General features: G+C 49.2%; 5 protein-coding genes across 5 annotated transcripts; 2 read left to right on the top strand and 3 right to left on the bottom strand.

Annotated features, from left to right (window-relative positions):
* Positions 1 to 7,432: 7,432 nt before the first annotated feature.
* Positions 7,433 to 8,066, top strand: POX_d05934 (uncharacterized protein; the record flags this gene model as incomplete). Its single annotated transcript, XM_050114767.1, has 2 exons — positions 7,433 to 7,520; positions 7,756 to 8,066. The coding sequence occupies 2 exons, from the start codon at positions 7,433 to 7,435 to the stop codon at positions 8,064 to 8,066; spliced, it is 399 nt and encodes a 132-aa protein (XP_049969718.1).
* A 674-nt stretch (positions 8,067 to 8,740) lies between these two features.
* POX_d05933 (uncharacterized protein) lies at positions 8,741 to 9,097 on the bottom strand (the record flags this gene model as incomplete). The annotated part of the gene is made up of 1 exon (XM_050114766.1): positions 8,741 to 9,097. The coding sequence occupies one exon, from the start codon at positions 9,095 to 9,097 to the stop codon at positions 8,741 to 8,743; it is 357 nt and encodes a 118-aa protein (XP_049969717.1).
* A 7,025-nt stretch (positions 9,098 to 16,122) lies between these two features.
* On the bottom strand, positions 16,123 to 16,756 carry POX_d05931 (DASH complex subunit DAD2; the record flags this gene model as incomplete). The annotated part of the gene is made up of 3 exons (XM_050114765.1): positions 16,123 to 16,241; positions 16,377 to 16,436; positions 16,546 to 16,756. 3 exons carry the CDS (start codon positions 16,754 to 16,756, stop codon positions 16,123 to 16,125), a joined length of 390 nt encoding a protein of 129 aa, XP_049969716.1.
* A 362-nt stretch (positions 16,757 to 17,118) lies between these two features.
* POX_d05930 (uncharacterized protein) lies at positions 17,119 to 19,271 on the top strand (the record flags this gene model as incomplete). Its single annotated transcript, XM_050114764.1, has 4 exons — positions 17,119 to 17,167; positions 17,290 to 17,728; positions 17,800 to 18,308; positions 18,370 to 19,271. The coding sequence occupies 4 exons, from the start codon at positions 17,119 to 17,121 to the stop codon at positions 19,269 to 19,271; spliced, it is 1,899 nt and encodes a 632-aa protein (XP_049969715.1).
* A 990-nt stretch (positions 19,272 to 20,261) lies between these two features.
* POX_d05929 (Type 1 phosphatases regulator ypi1) lies at positions 20,262 to 20,953 on the bottom strand (the record flags this gene model as incomplete). The annotated part of the gene is made up of 2 exons (XM_050114763.1): positions 20,262 to 20,584; positions 20,737 to 20,953. 2 exons carry the CDS (start codon positions 20,951 to 20,953, stop codon positions 20,262 to 20,264), a joined length of 540 nt encoding a protein of 179 aa, XP_049969714.1.
* Between the last annotated feature and the right edge of the window lie 2,763 nt (positions 20,954 to 23,716).

The raw sequence follows: 23,716 nt of genomic DNA, 5'->3' as shown, positions 1-23,716 counted from the left end.
GTCCGGAGTGCTCCTTTCGAATTGATTTGTGCTCTTTTCTCTTTTTACCCTCGATGGGAGTTATTGATCACCCCGTCGTGGAGTTGGCATCTCTTGAGGATTTTATTCAACTGTCCATCAATCATGCCTCCAGCTTTGCTCAATGCTCGAGAAGGAGTCGTCGCCTTACTCGGTAGCTATGACGAGAGGTCACACTGGCGCTATTCTCCCACCAATCAAGAAGAGCGTCGGAGACATCGATTCATTGCATAATTCCAGTCCACCACTGACAGCGAAGAACCTTCAAGGGGATGGTGGGATAGTTCTACTCCTGCTTGGTACCAGACTTAACTGCATCGCCTCCAGTCATGAGGTTCAACCGGGTCCCCTTCGATCGGCCCCCAAGATAAAGGCGTGGATCTGAGAAGGGGGCCAAGTGACAGAGATCATCAATTATTTGCTGGATCCTGATCAACGTTCTGGTCCGAGTGGAGACTTGGTCGCCATGTGACATGGCAAATTTTCGCTCAGACGGTGTCAGGGTTCCTTCTGGGCACTTTGAAGGTACTTTGAGTGTCTTTCTGACTCCACGTTAGCACAGTGGCTGTACCAGGTACACCCTGGTACTCTCCCGTCCACTGCAGGTGCTAGGGTTCGTCTGTCGCCCACTGGTGAAGGCATTCTTGCCTTGCACGAGCGGGGGCTGCACACCCGTCTTGTCGCGGAGGCGAGGGAGGCGACCGGCTTCGGCACACCTGACTCCGGCACTCGATCACCATTCCCTCTCCCTTGCCGGGTGTGCAGTGAGGGAATGAGTGCCGAGAGATACATGATGCCGTGGCCCTTGATAGACATGTACAGATCAAAGAACAATTGTCACTCACACCCTTTCTCTCTCGGTCTCGCGTTGATGTACCACAAACCGTGAAGCTTCAAGTAGACGGGCTGGTCGGATCTCCATACTCCGGGCTCGATCTTGCAGCTCTGTATTTTCCCGACCCGATCAGCCACATCCAGTGTGGCTCGGGGAAAGTCTAGACTGGACTGGGTGAGTCTGTTTCTCGATTTCTCTGTACATAGAACATCGAGCGATAGGACACGGAGCACCGCATTTCGAGTCATCTCGTGATCCATCCGAGACTCTCTCCTTCACCAAGGTTCCTCAATATCCAAGTAGCAATCGTCACTTCTACCTGTCGACCAATCTGTCCCACTGTCCTTGACTTCCTTCACTTCCCAGTCCGACTGATAGTCCCCCCCCCCCCACACACGGGGACTCTCCTTATGTAATTCACTCCAATATCACCCCCGTCACTCTCTTTCTTTCCCACTCGTCGACCACTCAACCCGACCGAACCAGATCCCCGGAATTCAGCCGCGCAACGGCAACCACATCAAACGGCCCTGGATCTCCAAGGACACAAACGGATCCACCCCAGCGGCTCCATTTTCCCGGTCCATGTCGAGCCTCTATCAAGGCACGGGAACCACCAGAGGTGGGTTGCGCGGTTCATCATGTTGTCATGGACACCCCGTTCCGAGCCTAAGCCCTGGGATTGTGGAGGAGTTGTTCCGACTTACCTTGAAAGGTCAAGCGTGATATATGCCACTCTCGTCTCTACCGGTCCACTAGTAGGTGAGGAGTACGAATGCGAATTTCAAATCTCGTAAAAATTGGCGGATGGTTATTCCACGGCGGAGATGTGTTGTGTATGAATCCCAACAGTGTCCTGGGCTTGTGTTTTATTAGGTGAGAACTGGTCAGGAATACTCCAGACTCTGGAGTATGACTCGTGAGCTGCGGACAAGCATCGTAGCACAGGGGGGGGGGGGGGGGGGTAAATTGACAGTCTTGTCTTGAGTCTCTTGGAATCGGACGGTCATCCAACTCGTTTCCTTGAAGAGTATGCCAGTCATATACACATCTCCAGCCGCATGAATATTACTCTCGTCAGCTGTGCGACTGTGATCAGATTTGATACCCCTCTCACTAACAGGCTGGTTTTGTTTTATTACCATCTTCAAGTCGCCCGATTGACAGAATCTTCATTTCTAGACCATGTCCTTTGACTTGATAACCCTGATCTCTCTCAAAGGGAAACCCTAAACTGAGTCATTTCAATTCTAGTGTCCGCCAGCACTATCTAAGCAGAGTTTAACAATCTACCAAACACATCTCTAGCGCAATCACGCACACTTCACCACCCTCACCCTCCCCCCCCCCGACCTATCAAAAGCTACCATCCACGATCTCCCAATAATCCCAAGACATACTCACACTAGCAGTAAGACTATTCTGAGCATCGGAGCAAAGCGAAAAAGCGACAAAATTAGCCACATTTGCCGATCTCATCTGACAGGATCGGATCGGATCGGTCTCGCCCGAAGAAAGGGGTGGTGGAGAGAGAGCGAGAACAAGACGAGAGCCTCTTCGATCCTACGGGCTGGACCTCGTCTATTTGTGACGGACTTTTTTTTGATTTGTTTCTTGGAAAATTTGAATGCGGCTGAATTTTCCGGGGGAGGAGGGCCGCTTGAGCTTCGTTAGGTGAGGAGGGAGTCTTTCTTTTTTTTTGGACCCCTTATGATTGGACAGTGCGGAGCCATGTCCTGTTTGAGGGAGAAGAAGACGGAAAAAAGGAAGTTCTGGCGAGCATTTCATTGTATTGCATTGAATGGTCCGTGGGTTGGTTTTTGCTTTTTATTTTGGAAAAAAAAAGAGGGAGGAAAGTTTTGTTGCTACCGTATTATCTTACACCCAATCTGGATGTAGAAGAAAAAAAACTTAGGTATGGGTAGGAAAGTTGTAGTATTCAAACTTTTTAACCAACCCAAAGGTTCAGCTCCACCAAACGCCCTCGTGGTTGGTCGGTCCGTGCTCGGATTTGAGGCGCCTCAACGGTCAACTCGTGGAGGGAAGCGGATGCTTTTTCAAATCGTCCTGTTTGTGCTTTACATGGTGATATTACAGAGGTGATTATAAGTCCATACAGGGTGTAGTAACTGTCACGTTGTAGTGATTTTGATTTGATACACAATGGCATATCTATGAGTATGTACTATGTAGTATGTACTAGCTTGGTCACCTGGCCAAGTCTCCATGGCAGGGGTATTTCTAATGTGACACAGTCTGGATAATGCTCGATCGAGGCCTAGAAGTTATTTGGTTTTTTTTTGAATGGCTGTAGTGAACATATGATAGTTTGGCCTTCAGAGGGTAACTCAAGTCCTACTGTGTTAAGACTTGGTGCCCCTGGGCTAGGGTAGTAGGGCATATGCGTTGGGCTCTCGTATGTCGATTCTGAGAAAAGACTACATCGTCCATGGCTAGGGGTGGTTGTATACAAACCATCGCCTGCTTTATTAAAATATCATTTGTAAATGGGGACCATCACATCCGAGCCTACAAAAAGGAAAACCTCCCACTTTGGAGATCACCGTGATCTTTTTTTTTGAAGAATACTGCCTACGCATGTGGTACACTGCAGCTGCAGCTGTAGTCTCGACGGCGTCTACTCCATTCGTACCACAGCCGACGATACATCGATGGAATAAGTCGGGGAGCGTATTCTGATGTGATATTCTGGAAACGAACAAAGCTGTGTTTAAAGTGCAAGTTGCATGTCATTTTCTATTTTTTTTGATGTTACCATTCCGTTGAATGTGGGAATGCTACTTCGAAACAAGTGCCCAATGAACGGGAATGTAGATACTGTAGTTTGAGCCCGACTCGGATGCAAACAGCTACCGCTTACTCTCCTACCCAAGTACAGTACAAACTACAGTCGATTTTCACATCTTTACATCTCTCTCTTCTCCTCGTACAGCGTAACTTTCCACACAAAAGAAAAAGACGTTCGCAAAAAAAACCATCCCCCATATAACTTCCTCTTACAAAAGCAAAGATACTTGCACTATCAAGCAAAAAGCGCTCGAGTCAACAAAAGAGGTTTCCCCCCCCCCCTTCCCTTTGAACACTAGTCAGCCCCTACTACTAAGATCACCTGGATCTCTCTCCAGTCATCCTTCCCTGGACGGGTGTGCCTGCGTAGAAAACAAGACTATTATCCGAATCGGGAAGTTAGAAAAAAACATTGGCCACCCACCGCACTGCACGGACGTCGATCAGCTGCATGTCATACACGAGAACGAAAAAAGAAAACTTTTTCCCACCGGGGGGCCATTTGACCGGCCAGAGGTGGTTTGGTGGGATTTTGTGTAAGAAGGTCCGGGCACGCACACACACACAAAACAGATTACTCGGCTACTAGTGTAGTAGCCAGTCAACGGATATGCGATGTACACTATAGCTATATCTGAGACATATACCATGTCAAGTATACCTATACACGGTTGGTTTACCTACTGTTGTACAAGGATTAAAGGTGTACTTTTGTAATGCCTATCTGGCTGTCAGCCCTTAGAACTAAGGTTGGCCCTCGGGTCTAAGGAAACCAGAATAGTGATTGTTGAGAAACAGATTTTTCATCGATTGATGGATGGTCTGTAGTCTGTTTAGGGCGGCAAGAATTTCCTGGGCGCGTCTTCTTTTTTTTCTAGCTTATGTGTATCTTTTCGTTTTGTTTCTTTTTTTGAACTGTTCTCGACAGGGAAAACTCACATGTAGATGACAAGCTACCCATTGATCAACAGAGATCAGAGCTCAAAAAAAAGTTTACTGTTCATTTATGTGATGGTGTCAGATGCGCACGACGTACAGTCCAGAGATTTTACCATTCTCGTGTTTTCATACGTATATACTGTAATTGGTGGATTAATGATATGAAAAGACCATGTTGCACCCAGAAACTGTATATTCAATCCTTATACTATAGCATATCTTATATATGGCTTATGTTTTGTAAGTACATGTCCGCTCTCTAGCAAGAAGCTCTATTGTACCCATCTATAATAAGCAAACGCTATGAAGGTGGAGACAGGACCGGGCACACATTAACGGTCAGCTGTAAGCTTACTTTCCCTTTGCAATTTACGCCCCCGCGGGCTTTTGCTCGTGGGTTTTTCTTTTTCTTTTCTTTTTTTCTCGAATTCTTTTTTTTTTCGCACTTGAATCCAGAGGCGAAAACGTCCCTCTCCGAATGATCAGGTAAGACTAGGGAAAGGGAGCGAGCGTCCGCGGGAAAAGAGGTAGGTGGGGGAAAAGAAAAAGAAAAAAAAGAAAACGCATATCGCCACCCGGCCAGCTCGAGCAATTCAAGTGTCGTCGAGAAAAGTAGAAAAAAAGAGGACAAAAGAGTTACGCATATGAATACCTTACTTTGTATCAAAAAATTTCAGTCGCATGTTCTCTTCGTGACTTGTACATCTTGTGCGGTAGATACATACTAGTATCCAAACTCATATTTAAACGCGCGGTGAACAACGCTCCGAGCCAAGAGGCGCACGTTTATCAACTGAAAGCGACGATTGGTATTTATTCAGCATTGACCCGTTCGGAGCCAGGCTTGGAGATTTCAAAGGAGAAAGACCTCGCAATTGTGTGTCTGTGCATCTGCAAAAACACCAACATCTTTGAATATAGTTTCGTATGGGACCATGTGCGATGGCCAGTACAGTACATACTTGATACACTTGTAATGGTATCTCCGTTGAAATCCGCTAAACCTCACACAATTGGATGATCTTCTTGTAATCCCGCATTTCTCCTCGTCTCGCTTTGGTAGTGTAAGGTAATAAACGGAGTACCTATTTAAGTTGGGGGAGTTTCTGACCATCGTGTAGTGGCTACACTAGTACTAGCTTCCCGCTGTGGCCAGATCAGCAGTGTACCGTAGGAGTGTATGCATATCTTGGGCTTCAGTTTCCCGCTAGAGGAGTTGGAGAGTTGAAATGGGTTGGTGGGTTGGTGGGCTGGGCCGGCACTCTCTTGCCGGACACGGAGACGGGAGTCGGATCCCCAGGCACAAGTGCGAGGTCTTGGAGTCTAGGCCTTGTCGTACCGTCTAACTACTGTATGGTGTTGAGTGTTTGGTGTATAGTGCTGAGGGCACAGTGCGTATTGACTGCACAGTGGACAATAGTGTACGATTGAGGTCTCCACTTTATTCAGATTCAGATGAAAAAAATCTAGAGATGAGGGGGGGGGGGGATATGGTGGTGGGGGTTTTTGGAAAAAGAAACTCGAGTGGGATTTGAGATATGGAGAATGAATCACCTAGGTATATACTGAGTATTCATCCCTTCCAAACTTTTTCAATATAATATAGGCCCAGATTCCAAGAGTCGGCTCACATACTACATCTCCTTCCCGATCGGCCCTGAATACAGCGCACCCGGACGTAACTAGTAGTCACCTCACAACCCTATGTGCTTTACCAGATGAATCCAGATCAAAAATTTGAACCTCAGCTGACATGTACACAGTCATACTCATCCAAAGTCTCAACTTTCAGTATCGCATTATCAATCGACACCTAAACCACCCCCATGCCATCTCCATAATCATCGAGCACGGACCATGAAATTTGGGGGGGTTAGGAATTTGCCATGTGGATCTGGAGAGCTGTGGATGCGTATGAAAAAAAAAAAGAAAACCTAAACCACTTTAGTCTCCCACCCTCAATATCAAAGCTCTTGTCTGTACCGCGTCTCTCGCATTATAGAGGAGCGCACGGTCTCTGTTGATAAGCCTGCTGCTACATTTCCTTCTTGCCCAATTCATCACACCCTGAAAGGAGAGAGTGTCATTGAAGGATGAATAGGAAATGGGAAAAAAAAAACAACCAAATTCAGAATAAGAATTGTCTTGTATTTCTTTTTTTGTATCACGATGCAATACTTTCTACATTTTCAATTCAACAGCATAATGTCCATCTCTCTAGACCCAGGTCCTAAATATGTATATATATATATATTGAAATACTAACATACACCTTACCTCCTTCGGGCACCTCTCAAACTCCGGCTTCGGTCCCCATCAGACAAATTCACTCCCCAACTCCACACTCACTATGCCGGGGCCGGGGCCGACACCGACACGGTACTGTAGAAAGTAAAGTATCCTTATTCCTATTTAGTTTGTGCCCCGAGCGGAAACGGTGGGGGGGGGGGGTTGTTAGAGTGGAGCAGGAGGAGGAGGAGGACCAAAGGGCTAGACGGTGTATTATGTGGAGATGGGAGACTACGTCGAGGAGCCCCCGTTGGGAAGCCCCAAATCCGTGATAGTGGGACTAGGAGTGGGAAAATTTTGTTTAAAAAAAAAGGAAAATGAAAAAATGAAGATAGGAAGATGGCCGAAGTTTTGCCTTGGAAACGGTGAGATGGTGTGGTGGTGAGGTGATTGAGGCCGAATTCGGGGACGGGGCCGATGGTATCCGAGGCGGGGGGGGGGGGGGGGGGAGTGGTCAGGTTCACTTTTGCGCAGTGCGTAGGATGGAGTGAAAGGGAAATGGTCTCCGAAAGAGAGAGAGACGTGAGGTTTATTTTTGAGAAGATGCGGGATGGTGGATGGTGGGTGGATACAAAGGGCATTTTGATTCGGATTGGGGATAGAGCGGTGTTCTACCGAGGTAGTGATGAAGGTACTACTAGGTAGTTTGTAGCTTTGGTGCTACTACTGATAATACTACTACAGTACTACTCGTTCAAGAGTGACTAGTCAAGACTCACCATCACGGCGTGAGTCATTGTCTAATTGTACAAGCCTTGTGGGGACGGCACAACACGAAGGAACGGAGATCATGGACGGTCGCTCCCTTGAAAAGACACCCACCCCCCCCCCCGGGCTATGAGTCATTGAATGTGAATGGCTAGTAGAACTGGATGATTGGAAGTGGTTGGAATCCCGCCCGAAGAAATGGTTTGTCTTCGAGTCATTTGCCATTGGAAAAAGTGAGCAAGGTAGTATACTACAGTCTGTCTTGTCTGATTCAAAGCCATGGCCGAGGGAGCATGAGCAAAACACAACAAAAAAGAAACAGCGGCCAGCTCCTCTCGCACCAAATAATCATATCAGTCATTCCTCCCAAAAGTACAATAGAAACAATGATGAAAAAGAAAAAAAAAAGACTCATGCCCGTCAAAAGGTGATGTCACATTCCGACGTCGAGGACAATCCCAGCCGGTGATTGTGCTGCGCTCGACCGAAAACAAAATCAGGTGATATGGCGAGGGCGAAAAGATGATGGGCCAAGGAAAACAAGAACAAACGCCAGAGAATATGCGTCACCGAATAAACTATGTTGAAGAACAGGTCAAGGCGGCGGGAGGGGGTATAGTATTGTAGTCATCAAAAACGCGACAAAGACCGATTTTCCCAAACTGCGTCTCCCCCCTCCAAAGTCAATAAGAATTCGAGTTCCAATCTGGTATGAGCTCCGGATGGTCGAATTCAAGATGAAATTGGCAAGGAAGGTCGGGAATTGAAGGGAAATGGTCGGTATAGTAAGGGAGAAACGTTCTTTCTGCTGGAATGCCCGGCGCAAATGTTGCATGATTATGATAGGGGGATGGTTTTCTTTGTTTTTCTTTTTTTCGTCCGCGTGGATGCATGAGTTGATGGATCGATGAGGAGTTGAGATGGTCGTCAAGGCGACAGAAGAAAGACGTAGAGGATGGTCATGTGGTGTTGGCGGTGCTTTGGTGTCCAAATACCAGGGCGAGCCATAGGTATAAAGACGGCGGAGATCATGGTGACAAGAGGGGTCGTCCTTTTTTTTGGTCGAGTCACAAGACAGCAGCGATGGAGGGGAAAAGTAGGAGGAGGAAGAGGAAGAGGTGGAGATTCAAACAAAAGCGACAATCATGACGAGGCCATTCGTCGTTTCAAGTCTCGGATATGATCAAAGCTGCTGGCGTAGTCTCGCAGTTCATTTTGCAGTTGTCCCGGTAGTGTCGCGATAGAGGATTGACTTTGCAGTGAGGAGAGAGATGTTTGAGAAGAAGAGGCGGATAGACTCCGACCCGAGCGGGTCTCCGTGGCATCGAGGGTGGATGATCGGGAATGAGAGGAAGAGTCACGGGAGGTTGAGGCCGATGGGGAGTCGGTGCTCGATGTGCGATCCAACTCGGCCAGGCGACATGATTGTGTGCAGTAGGGACCACCGGAGGTCTGACGATCGCAGACGAGGCAGAAGTCGAGAGACCAATCGGTCGACATGATGCTGATGATGGTGATGGCACCGTGGATGGTATAGTGGTTTGCAAGTAGAAGATGAAAAGGAAGAGGAGATGAATCAGGCGAGGCGCAGGGAATGCGAGACAGAGAGAGAGAAATAAAAAAAGGGCGTCAGATGAAGAGAAAGATGAGGTGATATATACTATTGTGACTCTTCGACGGAGGAGGGGGGTGGGTCCAGCGAGATATAGTTCACCGGGGTCGAGTGGGTGCCGTCTGCAGTCTGCGGGTGCACGATGCAGATGGTTGACGGATCGACAAGTCAGACGGGAAGAAAAGAGGAGAAGAGAGTCAGAAACGTTCACGAGAGATCTTGAAAAATGTGGCTCGAGTCGATGTTATCAAGTCGACGACGAATGACGAAGAATGTGCCAATGTTGCCTAATGGATTTTGGGGGGGGAGGGAAGAGCAGGAGTAGAAGTAATGGTATAATAATCATAGGAAAAATACCCAAATGGCTTTTTTTTTGGTCTTTTTTGGAAACCGAGAAACTAAATAAAAAAAAAGAAAAAAGAAAAAAAATCAAAGCAGAGAACGCAAAGGAAGCGACGAGAGTTTGACACCAACGACGCGGGTGCAGCTGAGATGCAGCTGGGTCGCCTGCAGCCCCGAGCGATCACCTCATGCGATCAATCGGGATTGGCTTTGGGCCCTGAAGGCTGAGCAGCAGCCTGGCTGTACTGTATTGTGACGGTTATCATTTAATTGTCTCGTACAGTACATCCCCCCCCCCCCCCCCCCATCTTTGGGGGACGTGTCCAGGTGGACCCTGACCAGGACACCAATGAAAAGGGGTCTGAGTGTCCTCAGTGGGGATCTTTGCTGGGCAGCTGCCAGGATAAACACCTGCGGAGCGTGGGAAATCGAGAGGACCCACTCGGTGACCGGAGTCCTGTATGATACTGTCAGGTAGGTATAGTATGTAATGTACATGACATGCCCTGCAGTGCCAGCAACTGCCCAGGTCCAGCGAAAAAAGGACTCATACGCTACTTTGAGACGGAAGATCAGCCTTGGATGTCCCAAGTCTGAAGGGGAGAAGATTTGGAGAGGCCCATATGTCACTGCTGAAATGTCCATAACCGTGGGTCTGTCGACAATGGCCCGAGAAGCGCCTGAGCTGAAGTACCGCAGAAAGACTCCGGCTCTCCTTGGTCCGTCTGCTTTCTTTTCCGTTGATTTTGGTCCGTGTTTCCCCTCCCCCAGATGAAAGAATGGCGAGATTGTCACACCACCGGTGCCCAAAGCGGAGACGTTCGACATTCACGTTGTACTGTATGTAAACTTTGTACCTCCAAGTGAAAGCATCGTGCAGGTGGTATCTGTCGAGTACCGTACCGCCCGACCCGAGACTAACCCCAACGAGGTCAAGGCAGGAGATCACCGCACGGATGATCCTCTGACCACTCACTACGCCGCCAACACGACCGTGCGGCTTGAACGGGTCCCTCTGGGGGAGAGGGTGGGTTTGAATCCACCAGAGTGCACACTTTCTTGCTGGGTAACAGAGGTCTGAGTTGCCATTGATTGTGGATGTTGAGAAATGAGGTGACCTGAACCCGGATTACGTCTTTTTTTCATGATGGCCGCTTCGTCTCCTGAATCCATGGCGTGGTCGCGGGCAGAGTTGAGACCATTGCATGATCGAATGAGCAATGAACGGCCCGAATCATGCATGATTAGACTCGATCACCCATACTGGACCAGTCGCTCATCATGTTTACGATAGGGAATGGCTGTATGCTGGACGCTATAGGCTAGGTAGTCGAACTAGGCAGAGAGGCATAGTATGCCTGGCTCATCCGGAGATAAGAGTAGAGTCTGCAGCGAGGTTGAGCAAATAGGTTGGAAAGGGAAGAAAAACAAAAAAAGAAAAAAGAAAAAAGCTGTGGCTCGGGCGCTTACGGTGGAAAACCCAAAAAGGAATAAATCTGACACTGTTGACGGAGCGGGGAAAGATCACCCGAGGAGTTTGAAGCAGACCAGTGGTGGACTGGGACAGGACGGAGAACTTGGGGAGGTTGAGTATGCTCGGATACGATACTGGACTGTACTGGCGATGGCGTGTGTGTGCCATGTATGTCACTATCATCCGTATCGAGGTCATGTCTCGAGTCCGATGCATCTTATCATTGTCTCCATCTTATGCCATCCACGACAGGAGGATGAATGGCCCTTCGACGACTACAGTTGAAAAAGGTAAGGTGCGCCCTCTACTGTGCGACTTCCGTTGCCCGATCACTAAGCGGACCACGGGGAGATTTGGAAGAGCAAAGGAGAAAAGAAAAAGAAAAAGAAAGGCAACATCAACCTTAAACGCCCATCCTGACCACCCGCGCGGGCCGGATTCCAGTCCTGTCTGCCATTTGTTGGACATGGACCCAGAACACCGCCAGGGATGAACCAGCTCCGGTTACCGGATTGGGAGAGTCTGATGAACGGAATGATGTGACACGCTCACTGGTCTGCCCCGACCAGAAGAGGAGTCAAGGTGGAGAAGGGCAGACTCGTGCCCGAGTCGAAACTTGGCTCGGTTGAGGAGCCGTCAAAAGTTTACCAGAGCGCCTCGTCGGACGAGGGACGAGGTAGGACGGTCCATGGCGGGCTCGAGGATGGTGATTTCTCTCCACCAGCAGAGGAGCTACTGTCCATCCGATAGTACTCTGAAAGGACTGGAACTACCTACTCCTCCTACAATCCATCGGTTCATCGACTCATCTGCAAGGAGGACCAGCTGCCATGGAAATCCATCCATCAGTACGCACGTTTCCAGCTCCATGTACATCCACCCCCCCTCCACCTGTGCTCATTTCCAATGAAATCAAGATCTGCCCGACCGTCCACGATCCCTCCCGGTTGCCTTCACTGAGCTTCCACTTTACGACATGTGGAATGCGCAGACCGATCCACACATGTCATGATGGCGAGCGGGAATGCACCACGGAGGCGTGAGGTCAGATTTGGGCGAGATGTGGACTGCGAGCCCACGAGGGTGCAGAGGCCACCACAGTCACACCGATGTAACTTGCTGGGCGTTGGGGTTCTCCAGGCTAGACAAGAAGACAATTGGGTCATGTATTTCGGCCGTTCGCTGGATGGCGATTGTGGCTTGACTTGGCTGGGACTATCATTACCACCACCCTTGGCGCGTGGATCTGGGACTGCCATGCGCGGAATCCGGGGTAAAGTAAATCTGCTTACCTGTCAAATCCATCCCAATTGCACAGGTCAGTTCTCCTGTTTCATTTCTTTTCCTCTTTCTTCCGTCCTCGTCCAGCCCCCCTCCACACATTTGACCCGATGACGGGGGGGGATCAGAGTGTCGAGTCATGTGTCACGAATCACCTCAAGGTGGTAATGAGAGATGGTACAATCCTTGGACACTCTGGGCATCACATGATGTCAGTCATCTTCTCTTCTTTCGGCCAAGATCCCCCCCCCCCCCCCCCCCCCCTTTCCTTTTTTAATCTCCTCGCGGTTACTGTTAAGACTCACCATCGAGGGTGCGGAAAAGGGACCCGACCGACCGAGAATCGAACCAATGTCTCCTGGGGATGATCTGATACATTGACCGTGCACGTATATTGCTCACCAGGTGGACTGTAGTCTGAGTAGGAGTCTACTGAGACTGGATCCAGTCAACACTCCCAGTTTGCCCACTTGTATTTGAAGTCTTCCAGGTTACATCCCACCAGAAAAAAAAGCCAAGACGAAGATGTCATGGTCCCCCGTTATTTGCTACAGTACAGACGCCTCCAGAGTCCATGTCACGGAAGTTGAATTGAATTTTCAACTTTCTCACTTCCTCTCTCTTTCTCAAGGTCCTCTCATCTCACTCTTGCGGTCGTGTACCCCATTTTACCCGCCACACATCCATACTCTGCATGAGCGAATTTCCCTTCCAGCCACCCGCCCTCCCCCCTGCCTTCTTTCTTCCGAGACACTGGGCAACGGGCAACGGGCAACGGGCACTAACCCTGCAAGAGGACCATTGCTCTACCAACGAGAAATAAAAATCCCTCGTGGATGTTCACTCGTTGCAAGAATGATGGGAATACGGGAACGGTGAAAAGGGGGGGGGGAAGAGAGAAGAGAGAAGGGGGGGTGCACACCCCCCTCTCCTTTTGTTCCTTGGCAGCACGAGGCAAAAAAAAAACAAAACAAGCCACTGGACCCGATATGGCGAGGTGCAGAATTGACATCCTGTAGCTGTGAGGTTGTGCCTGGACTCGAGAGACTCAAGACTGAAGATCGAAGGATATGTGGGTGTGGGGCTGTAGAAGACGAGGGATATGTACGCCAATACGTCAAGATGTCAATCTCGTTTGGGGTAGGGGATTCTCTCATATTGTAGGTCAGGGGGCTGGGATGTACTCTCTCTTTCTCTGTTTCTTGTTCATTTTTTTGGTTTTTGGTTTTTGGGATTATGGAATCATCCGAGTAATTTCAATTCTTCCCAGTGCGAAATACGATGAAGAGCTAGATCCTGTGTGTAGCACGAGATGGTTGATAAGAAGGGTGATTTTCAATATCTATTCCTGTCACTACCTTGTAGCGAGTAAGCGATCAGCCGGTGCGTGCTATTACATAGCTCCATGCTGCAAATCCACCAAGCAAGGATCTCATCATTGATCAAAGAGGCAATCGACCCGAGCACGGACAAGAGATAAGGCTACAAAAGTTACCTGTGATACACTGACAAGTGTGAGAAGTGAATGATGCACAGGGAAGAGGCAGATCAAGTCGAAACCTTCAAGCCACAGAGGGGGAAAGATAATATCAAGTTAGATTAATTTTTTTTTAAGAAAAAAAGGGACAGCACAGAACCTAAACTTTCAAAAAGAGAGAGAGAGAGGAACTCCGTGAAACAGTAGTATACCCGCGACTATACATTGTACATTATACACTAGGGTCTCACCTAGCCTTACCTACTATATATATCTCTCTCTCCCGAGGTAGGTGAATGGTACCCATGAAGGTCCTCCTGTACACAACTCAAGCTACGAGTTTGCCTGCGCTGCGCGTCCGCCGGGGCTGCAGGAACCCCGAACGGGTAGTCATTGAACCCTTTATCCGCAGTTGCAGTAGCGCATTGCATCATTTGGCAGTGGTCGGGGCAGATGGACAGAACTGACTACGGAGTACAACTGTACCTGTCCAGTACCGAGTTTTGAGGGCTTGTAGAATAGGGGAGGGAGTAATCGGAATACTGTATAGGGAATGCATGTCCACACACCCTCCCAGTTCTGACATTGACAAAGATTCCTAAATTCTCCCCAGCCGAGCCCGGTGCCTGATTCATCCGTACTTCCAGCAGGGGCCGCTTTTTTTTTCCGTTTCCGAGAAAAGAAACTGACTTGAAGCTGGATTTTACTAACCTGATAGGTACCCAGGTGCTGGAGTGAATTGCATGAGATTGGATTACTTGACCTACGACTTAACTAGAGGACTCATAGCACATCAAATCTACGTACATTATGGGATTGACTGACTGTATACTATTGTACTCTCCTGTCTCTACTAGTAGACATGATCTTGGCGTAATCAGTACGGAAAGACAAAAAAAAAAGACGACCGGTCGGCCCTGACTGGACGGGGGCGGGATCTTCGATATGATCTGAACATATGGATTCTTCTGCATGGGGGAAAGGCCATCCAATCTCCAACTGATGTAATTTCTCAAACACAACTATATCTGGACAGACTATCAAGCGACCAGGGCTACAGGAAATTCAAGGTCTCGACTCGTCTCCGTCTGTCCGGTTTCCATGGATCAAATTCATCGTCTCTGATTGTATTGAGCATCTTCAAAACACGGGGTAGATAGAAGCGATTTGTCCATTTCAATGCATGCTCTTGCGGAAGGCTGATCCCGTACTATCGGGTCTACTTGGTCTACTGTGTAAATCGGAAAACAGTTACTCCGGTCGCCTAATCAAGCAGCTGTACATACCATTCTCTTCAGACATTCAAGTCATCTGGAAGCTACCGGACCAGGATGGCATGGACTTGTCTCGAGACTCCTGATTCCATTCTCTTGCATCCTTTCAAATACCACCCCGCTTCAACTTGAACAAATGAGCTCCTCATTCATTACCCATTCTCTCTCTTGCTTTTCTCCCCCGCTTTCCCGTCCACTTGCCAACCTCTCGTCCCCCTGATCGGAAGGGCTTGGACCAATCCGCATGCACGTTCCCCTTCTTAAGACACTCTGATAAGCTTGGCGTGCAGCCGGTATCATACTTGCATGGGACTTGGAATTGTGGCGCTAGCGAGTCACGCGTGGAATACCCAGCGCGCCCCCGTATTTTGTAAGAGTAGAAAATACGAAAGGGGGGGGGGGGGAAGTGTCAAAAAGGAGCAATGCGCATTCTTGGGGATATCGTGAAATGCGGGGAACCCCATCGTCGTGCTCGGTCCCCAAGTCCTCACAAACTTGCTAGACCTGATTTGGCGATTGTGGTGGGACGGGAGCAAATAAGTGGAGGGTGAAAAGGCGCGCCACTTTTCCACTCTTGGGTTCGGTGGACCGACGCTAGATCTCTCTCAGTTCTCAATAGAACCCTCCAACCGTGTCTCGCTTCGGCAGACTTTCTCCGACGGAGCCAAGAAGAAAGGTCATTTCCAAGCTGTGTGTGTCTTGTGATTGGGGTCAGTATGGAGGTGGCGAGAGGGAATTCCGGGGGGATGATAGATCGCGGATGATCAGGGATCCAATAATGCGCATGAGTGACAGACACGAGGCACGATTGGGCAGTGCACGGAGAACAAGCATAGTAAAGATCCAAGAAAAGAGAGAAACCGAGAGAATCGGTGATCAACGAAGAGATCAGATGGACGTTGATCTTGGTTGATCACGCTTATCGGATAGCGTAAACCCTGCGGGGAGCTTGCGTAAGGTTGCTTCTTTTTTTTTTTTCTTTTTTCTGTCCTTTTTCTTCCCCGTTTCTTCTCAGTTCTCAGCTCAGTTTCACAGATCATCCGGACCTGCGATGGCGCAGCGGTTTCACTCGCCGGTCTTCTCTCGTGGTTCGGCCGGAATGCGAACAAGAGTTGATGGCAAGCGAGGTTCGCGCGTGAAATCTTCCGTGTCCGCATGACCTGAATCGAGTCCGCTAGCTTTGGCTGTGGAAAATGCGTGAAAAGGTGCTAAAGTTAGTCAAATGTCCTACTGGTGCGATAAGGGGCGGGGGAGAACCAGAAGCCCCTTCTGAAAAGAGAAAGGCCAAATATGGCTCGTCGATCGGTGCAGAAGCTTACTGGAGGCTAAACTGATAGCGCGCAACACATTCTCCCAATTGGCAAGGACGCATGCAACCGCTGAGTCGAAAACGAGTTAGCTCGCCATCACAATACCATTTGAACCAGTGGCGAGTAGAGATGCGTGCGACCAAAAAAAAAGAGGGGAAAGGGAGATAAGAAGACATACCTTCGGTGCCATCCTTCAACGTTGCAATCTTGCTTTCGAGGGCCTGCATTTGCATGGCCAGTGTGCCACTGAGATCCCGCAGTTGTCGCAGATTTTCCAATTCGGCCTTTTTCGCGGCGATGCGCGCTGTGAGTGCGGACGAGGGTTGACTGGTGGGTTGACGAAGACCTGAGCCGGGGAGCATGGACGTCGGCCGTGATGAGTAGGCCATGGTAAATGGGGAAGGGGAGATAGTCTCAAGGGATGCAGGAACAAGAGAGAATAGAAAGATTCCGAGAAAAGGTCAAGACAAGAGAAGCTCCGCGCCGAATGCCAGACGAGGAACGTGAAACGAGGTTGAACGTGTATGGTTTACCGCCTGCACAGCAATCACGATCGCATTTGCTTTGCGCCCCTCCACACCGCGTCCGCGCCGCGGGAGTGGCGGGAGAGTATTGCTGAGTCAGCCATATGAGGCTAACCCCAAAAGGGACAAACGTCAACAGTCCTGTTTACTTTGACCGTCGCCTAGTTCGACGTTCCCGTTTTTGTCATGCGACCGTCTGGTGATCGCTCGGCCGCGCTTCCACCAAGATGGCGAGACTCAATGACTATGCTGCTCCAGCAGAGTCTGTTGAAGCGCGTAAGTTTGATTTACTGCCTCCCCTGTCTTCTCTCTTTCTCCCTCTTCGTATTCAGTGGTTATCCAGAAGGGAGCATCCTTTCTGTTTTCTGCCGAGTCGAGATTGACGCGACCATGATCAGTGAAACGGCGATTCGTTCGCCAGAACCGCGATATCGTTCGAGTCAATTCGATGCAATCTCTTCGCATCCGCAGCCTGGAGTCTGAAGTTTCCCATCTGCTGGCGGAGAATGTGTCTCTACGGGAACAAATCATCAATCTCACCCAGGAGATCGATCGCTACGAATCGGCCAAGAAACTCCACGAAGGGATTTACGACATAAAGTCACGCCTGGACAGCAAACTGGCAGAAATGACTAGCTTGGCGGCCGAACTGGGCATGTTGCCTCGCAAAGTAGGCCGTTTGGCGGCTGGCAAGGCTGAGAATGACGCCGATCAACCCAAAGGGATGGCAGTGGAAGCAAGGCCACGAGCTGCGGACGCCGAGTGTCATACAATGGACGAAGACGGGAGACTTCCCCCGATTGTGGAGGACAAATATTACCCCCGGCGGACCTTGGAGTACGTGACTTCTCCCGAATTTGGTAAAAATCATTGTGCATGGGATCCCTTTGGTGACTGATCCTTCCCAGGCAACAAGAGATCCAAGACCTCGTCGACAATGAACCCAATCTGCACTCCCCAGAACCAGACACTTCCAAAAATGACGAACCAGATGCCCCGGAAGATGCGGAAATGCATCCAGTCAGTTCACCGTCTATCCACCGACAGCAACATGATGTACCCCGCGATGCGACCGCTCTACCTCCTACCCTAGAGACCCGCAAAAAGAAGAAAAAGGCCGACTTGTCTAGTCCGCTTTTCAAGCCACTGCAAGACGACCGATTGGAGGCCTCGATTACGCTACAGCCAAGGAGATCAGGATCCAAGCGCAAGTTCAGCCCAGATGAGGATGGGGTTTGGTCCGAGGTGGCCTCCGGCGACGACGAGTTCCAATTCAGCCGCCCGAGTGGCAGTCCGTCCAAGAGGGCAGGAACCTTTGGATTGACCAATCAGCCTCTCTCGCCGGTCAAAGCAGCTAAGAGTATAGATCCAGAACCCGTCAAACCAGCCATCACCAATCGCAAGGTGCTGGAGCCAAGTACGTGTTCTCTGCCCGGCCCTTTTTTGATCACGTTCCAGTGTGTGCTAACAATCCTCAGAGAGTGCAAATGCGAATCTGAGCTCTCCCAGCAAGGTGCGAGCTTCTGTGAAATCGGACCAAGTTTCAGATCGTGGTTTGGCAAGAGCCGGTGCGAATGAGAATATGCGGTCCCCGCAAAAGCCCAAAGTGCTTGACATTGGCGAAGGGGAATTCCTCAACCAAAAACCTCGAGTCGTCCGGCTTGGCGGTATCTCTCAGAAGCCCAAACGCTCTGGCCGTGTCATGGAACAAGAAGAGTCAGTCTTGAACGAGACCCCCGCTCCGTCAACGACAGACTCGCCCAGGTCAAAATCTGGAGAACAAGAGTCCACCTCGGACGTGGCCAACGCTTCTCGGCCGTCCAGGCGTCGTGGGACCGTGATCAGCTATGCGGAGCCCAATCTGCGAGCCAAGATGCGGCGGCCATCCAAAGGTTTCATGGATGCCGTGGCAGGGGCGGACTCTCGTCGGTCGTCCAGTTTCCAAATCGCCCAGGCCGATTCAACCTCGGGTGACGAGATCAATCCCACGCAGGCTCGCGACCGTCATCATTCGTCCAAGGCCGACGGTGCTGCCGACTCCACATCTCGAGATGATTCCGATCACCTGCAGTCGACCATCTCTCGGCGCAGGCGCAAGGCCTCATCCTCCGCTCGAGATTCCGAAGGGTACTCCGATGCTGGCTCCAATGTGGACTCGTTCGACCTGAAGGAGCACCCAAGTACTCTCAAGGAGAAGACAAGCTCGAAAGGCTTGTCTCGAAGACATTCTTCGAATATCAAGAGCGCGAGCGTCTCTCGCGAGTCCGCACGCCATGACCTGGAAATGGTCAGCGACATGGATAGTAGCTTCGAGGCCGACGAGGTCGCCCCAAGGCGAGAGACACGAATCACGGCTCGGAGAAGGAGTATGATGGTGTGATTGGCGTGATAGAGCAAAGCATTCAATAATAAGGCTGACCGAGCTCTGGGGATCGCTTGGGTTTAGTTTGTCAACTTGCCTGTAAGTCTTGAACGTCTCCGGGTTTTTTACAAGTTTTTTTGTTTTTTTTTTCTTTCTCTCTCATTTCTTATTTCCCCTTTGGTTGCTGTTCTCTATAGCCAGCATTAGGCGCTGCACTCGTACAGATACCCCGTCCCTTTTTTTTTTCTGTCACTTTTTCTCTTTTGTGTTTGCGGTTCTTCTGGAGTGTCCGTCTTCTATCGACTTGCAATATATATCAGTCAATTTGATACTTGCTACATCTGTCACTTTTCTCGATTGTTATCTCCACGGTGTAGATTCTTCATTGTAGCGGAGAAGTTGGGTTGCAGCCTCGCTTGTCGGGCCGCTAGGCCATCAGAAAATACAGGGTATTTAGGGGGATGGGGCAGGCAGCCCAGCCAACAATTGATCTTGGTCGTCATGTCTGTCTGGAGTTCTTTTCCCCTTCTGCAGGAAAAAATAGAGAGGGGAAATGCTCCAACCATGTGGATCCATGGAGTTCCACGTCATCCGTCATGATGGAGCGTCCTGCCTTTCGGTTGCCTCTGCCGTCTAGCTTGGATTGATAAACCAGCAGTGGGCAAGCAGGAAGATTTCTGTCTGTGGCGGAGAGTAGACGTGAGCACCGGAATTTTCCTTGATGCCCCTCTTCACGCGCTTTGTCTGTTGATGATCGCGATGGTAGCTAGAGGGGGAAACAGTCGCCGAACACGCGGCAAGGCTCCTTGCCACGCCACCAGACACGCTTTGCAATTCTATTGCTTGAGGAATTGACGTGGGGAAAGAAGGAAGACAGCTAAGTCAATGAGAAGCGGGGTATTCTCTCCATCCCTCTTGTTCGCTCTGTCTGTCTCTATCTTTCTCCCTTTCTCTCTTTTTCTCGGAGAAGGAGTAGGAAGGGAGGTGAAAGGTCCAAAAGTCCGATTCTCAAGGTCCCCGCATTTGCGGATTCTTCGACGGCTTTGGCATCTTCTCATAGGCATTGGGACTAGGCTTTCTTCTCGCACGCTTGATCTTGCTTTTCGAAGCTGACACTGACGCTCCAGCACACATCCCATCGTGGTCATGATTGTGGCCATGCTCATGCCCATCTTCTCCCAAGGGACTTCGTCCCCGTCTTGAATTTGCACGGCGAGCCATATCGTTGCGACGATCGTAATCGCTGTCGGTGTCACTGTCGGATGAACTCGAGGATGATTCCTCGGAACTGCTCTCGCCTACCGGTCGGGCTTTGTGGAAAATGCAGCAGACTAGAGAACAGGTTATGATATATTAGTTTTTTCCCCCCGGAGCGAGATCAAAAGAAGAAAGGACTTGAGGGTAGACAAACGTAGCGCGAGGCACACGAATTGTAAGGTTGATCATGTGAGTTGTCAAAGTTGGGGTAAAGACTCATCCTGACCTTTTGAACTCTTCTTCCCCATCCCCTCGTTGTCGACGACATCTTCGCTCCAGCGAATTCGCCGAGACTGGGAGGGTTCAGCACCGTTGGTGGACGTGGAGGGGGATTCTTCGGCGCGCAATCGGAGGGTGCCTGTGAGACGGATTGTGGAGGGTTCACCGGATGTTTCAGTGGTGGATTGCGATGGTATCGTTGCGGGTTGACGAGTTCGCGACATTGCGAGGGGAGATAATCCGTAGATGATGCTGTGTGATGGGATTGTTGACTTTTGACGACGAGCCGTGGGAGAGTTTAGAAGATGGCAAGTTCAACCGGGCGGGACAAAAAGTGGAATGATGCAACTGATAAGATACGAGGGGTCGACTTCACCGCCAGGCCCCGTGCCCTCAGTCGATCAGTTGCAGTTTGGTGCCTGGATCGGGTATTACATCGTAGTAGACGATGAATAATATATGAGAGGGATAATTGGAGAGTTAGTCGAAAAGATATATCAAGGTCCTGGCAATGACATTGCTGGAGGTTGAGGAATACAAGCTTGTGTGAACAGTGTTTCTTTCCGAATAAACTCAATAGAAGCACTGTCTCAATGCCCGAACAGTTGGCTTCTTGTATACTCGTTAATATATGATATCTCCTTCCACTTGAAAAAAAACCCTCTACTCAAATATTCCTAGTAACAAAGCATCTGTCCTCTCGAGCTCGAAGATAAATTGGATTTGGTAATTTCCTGGCCTCTCGGAGAGGAGTGAGGACCTAGTCTATCCAGCTACCTGACTTGAACTTCTACATGAGGTCTCGAGCTAGAAGCACCAGTGAATTAATTGTCGGCTCAAGCAAGGTCAAGCTTCGTGTCACAACACCTCAATCCACAGTGGTATCAGCCAAGCGGAACTGAATTCCAACCTCATCCCAAAAGTCTCCCGCTAAACCTCAGCATTAGGATGCTCTAAATGCAATTTTCTGAAGTCTCCAGTGCCATTCGAGAAGACTCCAAGCGCTCTCTCACACGTGATACGTTCTGATTTTCTACACAAGAGACAGGTGCATCACCACACCTGGATTCATATGAGATGGGGAATTTTCTTGGGGCACGAGCTCAAATCTCAAATCTACAGAGACATTCTATGAAGCAAGTTTTTTATTCGCCATCATAATCATACTACCAGATTAAGTGATCCGCTCTCAGACGTATAAGCCCGAAATCAGCACTCACAAGTTTGTTCGAGAGGGTGACGAGAGTATTCGCACGGGAATTTGAGGTGGGAACAAGATACACTCGTGTATGTAAAGACGCGTATGTATTCTCTGAGGCCTCTTCACCATCGAATCAGCGCTGGATTACCTTACAGAACTGCCGGAAAAATAGACAAAGCAGAAGTGGTAGAAGTAGCAGCTGCCAGCCACGCTGGCGTTCGCCTGAGTGACATTCGATTATACAAGGTTAAGAATCGACTGGTTCTTTAGCCGAGGTTGATTGAAATGTGGACTTGTGCTACCATCCAGTCTCAGCGTAACAAATAGCCAATCTCCTCTGAAAGACCTCAATATTGCCTTTCAGAGAGCACGAGGGAAATGCTTGCAGTCTTTCCACGGATGAGTCATGTCACTGGGAGAACTCTTGTATGAATTGGGCTGACCTCCAGTTATTCCAAAGAATGCTATAAGATATATGTCTTCCAGAGGGGCAGATGGACATGGCGAGATCTGCCCTCGGAGATTTTCGCGCTTTGCTGCTTTGATCCATGTATATTGAGAACTGTGTCCCCGGCTCACTGGAATAATGAAAGCTCTCATCTATATTACAAGACATGTGAAGCCCTGGCCCAATTTGAGCTCTGAGCGACATTCTTGACGTTGTTTCCTTTATACAAATTATTCTCACGAATACTTTGAACTAGACCTTTTGGCCTAATGGAAAAACCTATGTGAAGATACACCACCAATTCTACATGTGGCATTTCACATTCCACCAAGACTATGACACTAAATGAGCGATCACGACACAGACGCTATCAAGCTCATTACCTATATCCTCCTTTGCCGAGTTATCAGGTCAAAAGTCGAAATAGATACGGAAAAGGGCGAATTCCCTGGATATCGGTTGCCAGAGAAAGTCGATAAATATAAACTGTGACATTCAAAATTCTTGTTCAACAAACGACGACATTGGTATTACTGGGCTATCGTGTAGAGAATAGAGAGGAAGATTGATTCGTTGTTGCAATTTACGGCTATACCCTGCCGAAAGGAATATGAAATGCGAATCTTCAGCGATTCTACCAAGAAAGTACCTGGGTACCCAGCATAGGTCTCTACTAATTTATCCCATCAGTATATCCAGACTTAAGCAAATGTATTTAAAAAATGTACCTGCAACATGTCTCGGATCAAATACCTAATATTAAAGGGAGAGCTGCAATTGCGCAGGCTCTGAAATCGATTGCTAGTGAGAGTCTCCTTAAATAACCGTTCTCCGCTGCGTCGCGTTAGGCTTCATCTCTACTGTGTTTGGAGGTCTCTTACGTTTTTTTTTTCAACGAAAAAAAAGAGGAAGTCGTATCTCCCTAAGACCCGCTATCCAGATCGGCCTATGGTGGATGACAGGAAGTAGAGGGAAAGTGAGTGCGGAGGATAAAGAGACAAACCAAAAACGGAATCAGAAGAAAATCCAACAAGACCAGCCCAAGGGTATTACTGGGTGGACATGAATGTATGGCGACATCAGCTGCGGTAAGTGAAACTGGGATGGAAAAAAAAGAAACGCGAAAATCATAAAGAATCAAGGGACGATCGACAAGGGGAGCTTTGCGTAGATTCATGCGCCATGAAACATAGCACCGTCCAGGAGAGGGAGAGTTGAAGGAGCCAATGATCCGGGGGATTCTATGTTGCGGTATGTGTGCGCGCGCCGTGTTTGCTGGAGGAGAGATGCTCACGTGTCGCACTTCCACTTGCATATTCATGCTTCCGATTTTTCAAT

This window comes from Penicillium oxalicum, chromosome IV (genome assembly GCF_001723175.1).
Source record: "Penicillium oxalicum strain HP7-1 chromosome IV, whole genome shotgun sequence".
Taxonomy (NCBI): Eukaryota; Fungi; Ascomycota; class Eurotiomycetes; order Eurotiales; family Aspergillaceae; genus Penicillium; species Penicillium oxalicum.
This window is presented reverse-complemented; position numbering and strand designations above follow the sequence as displayed.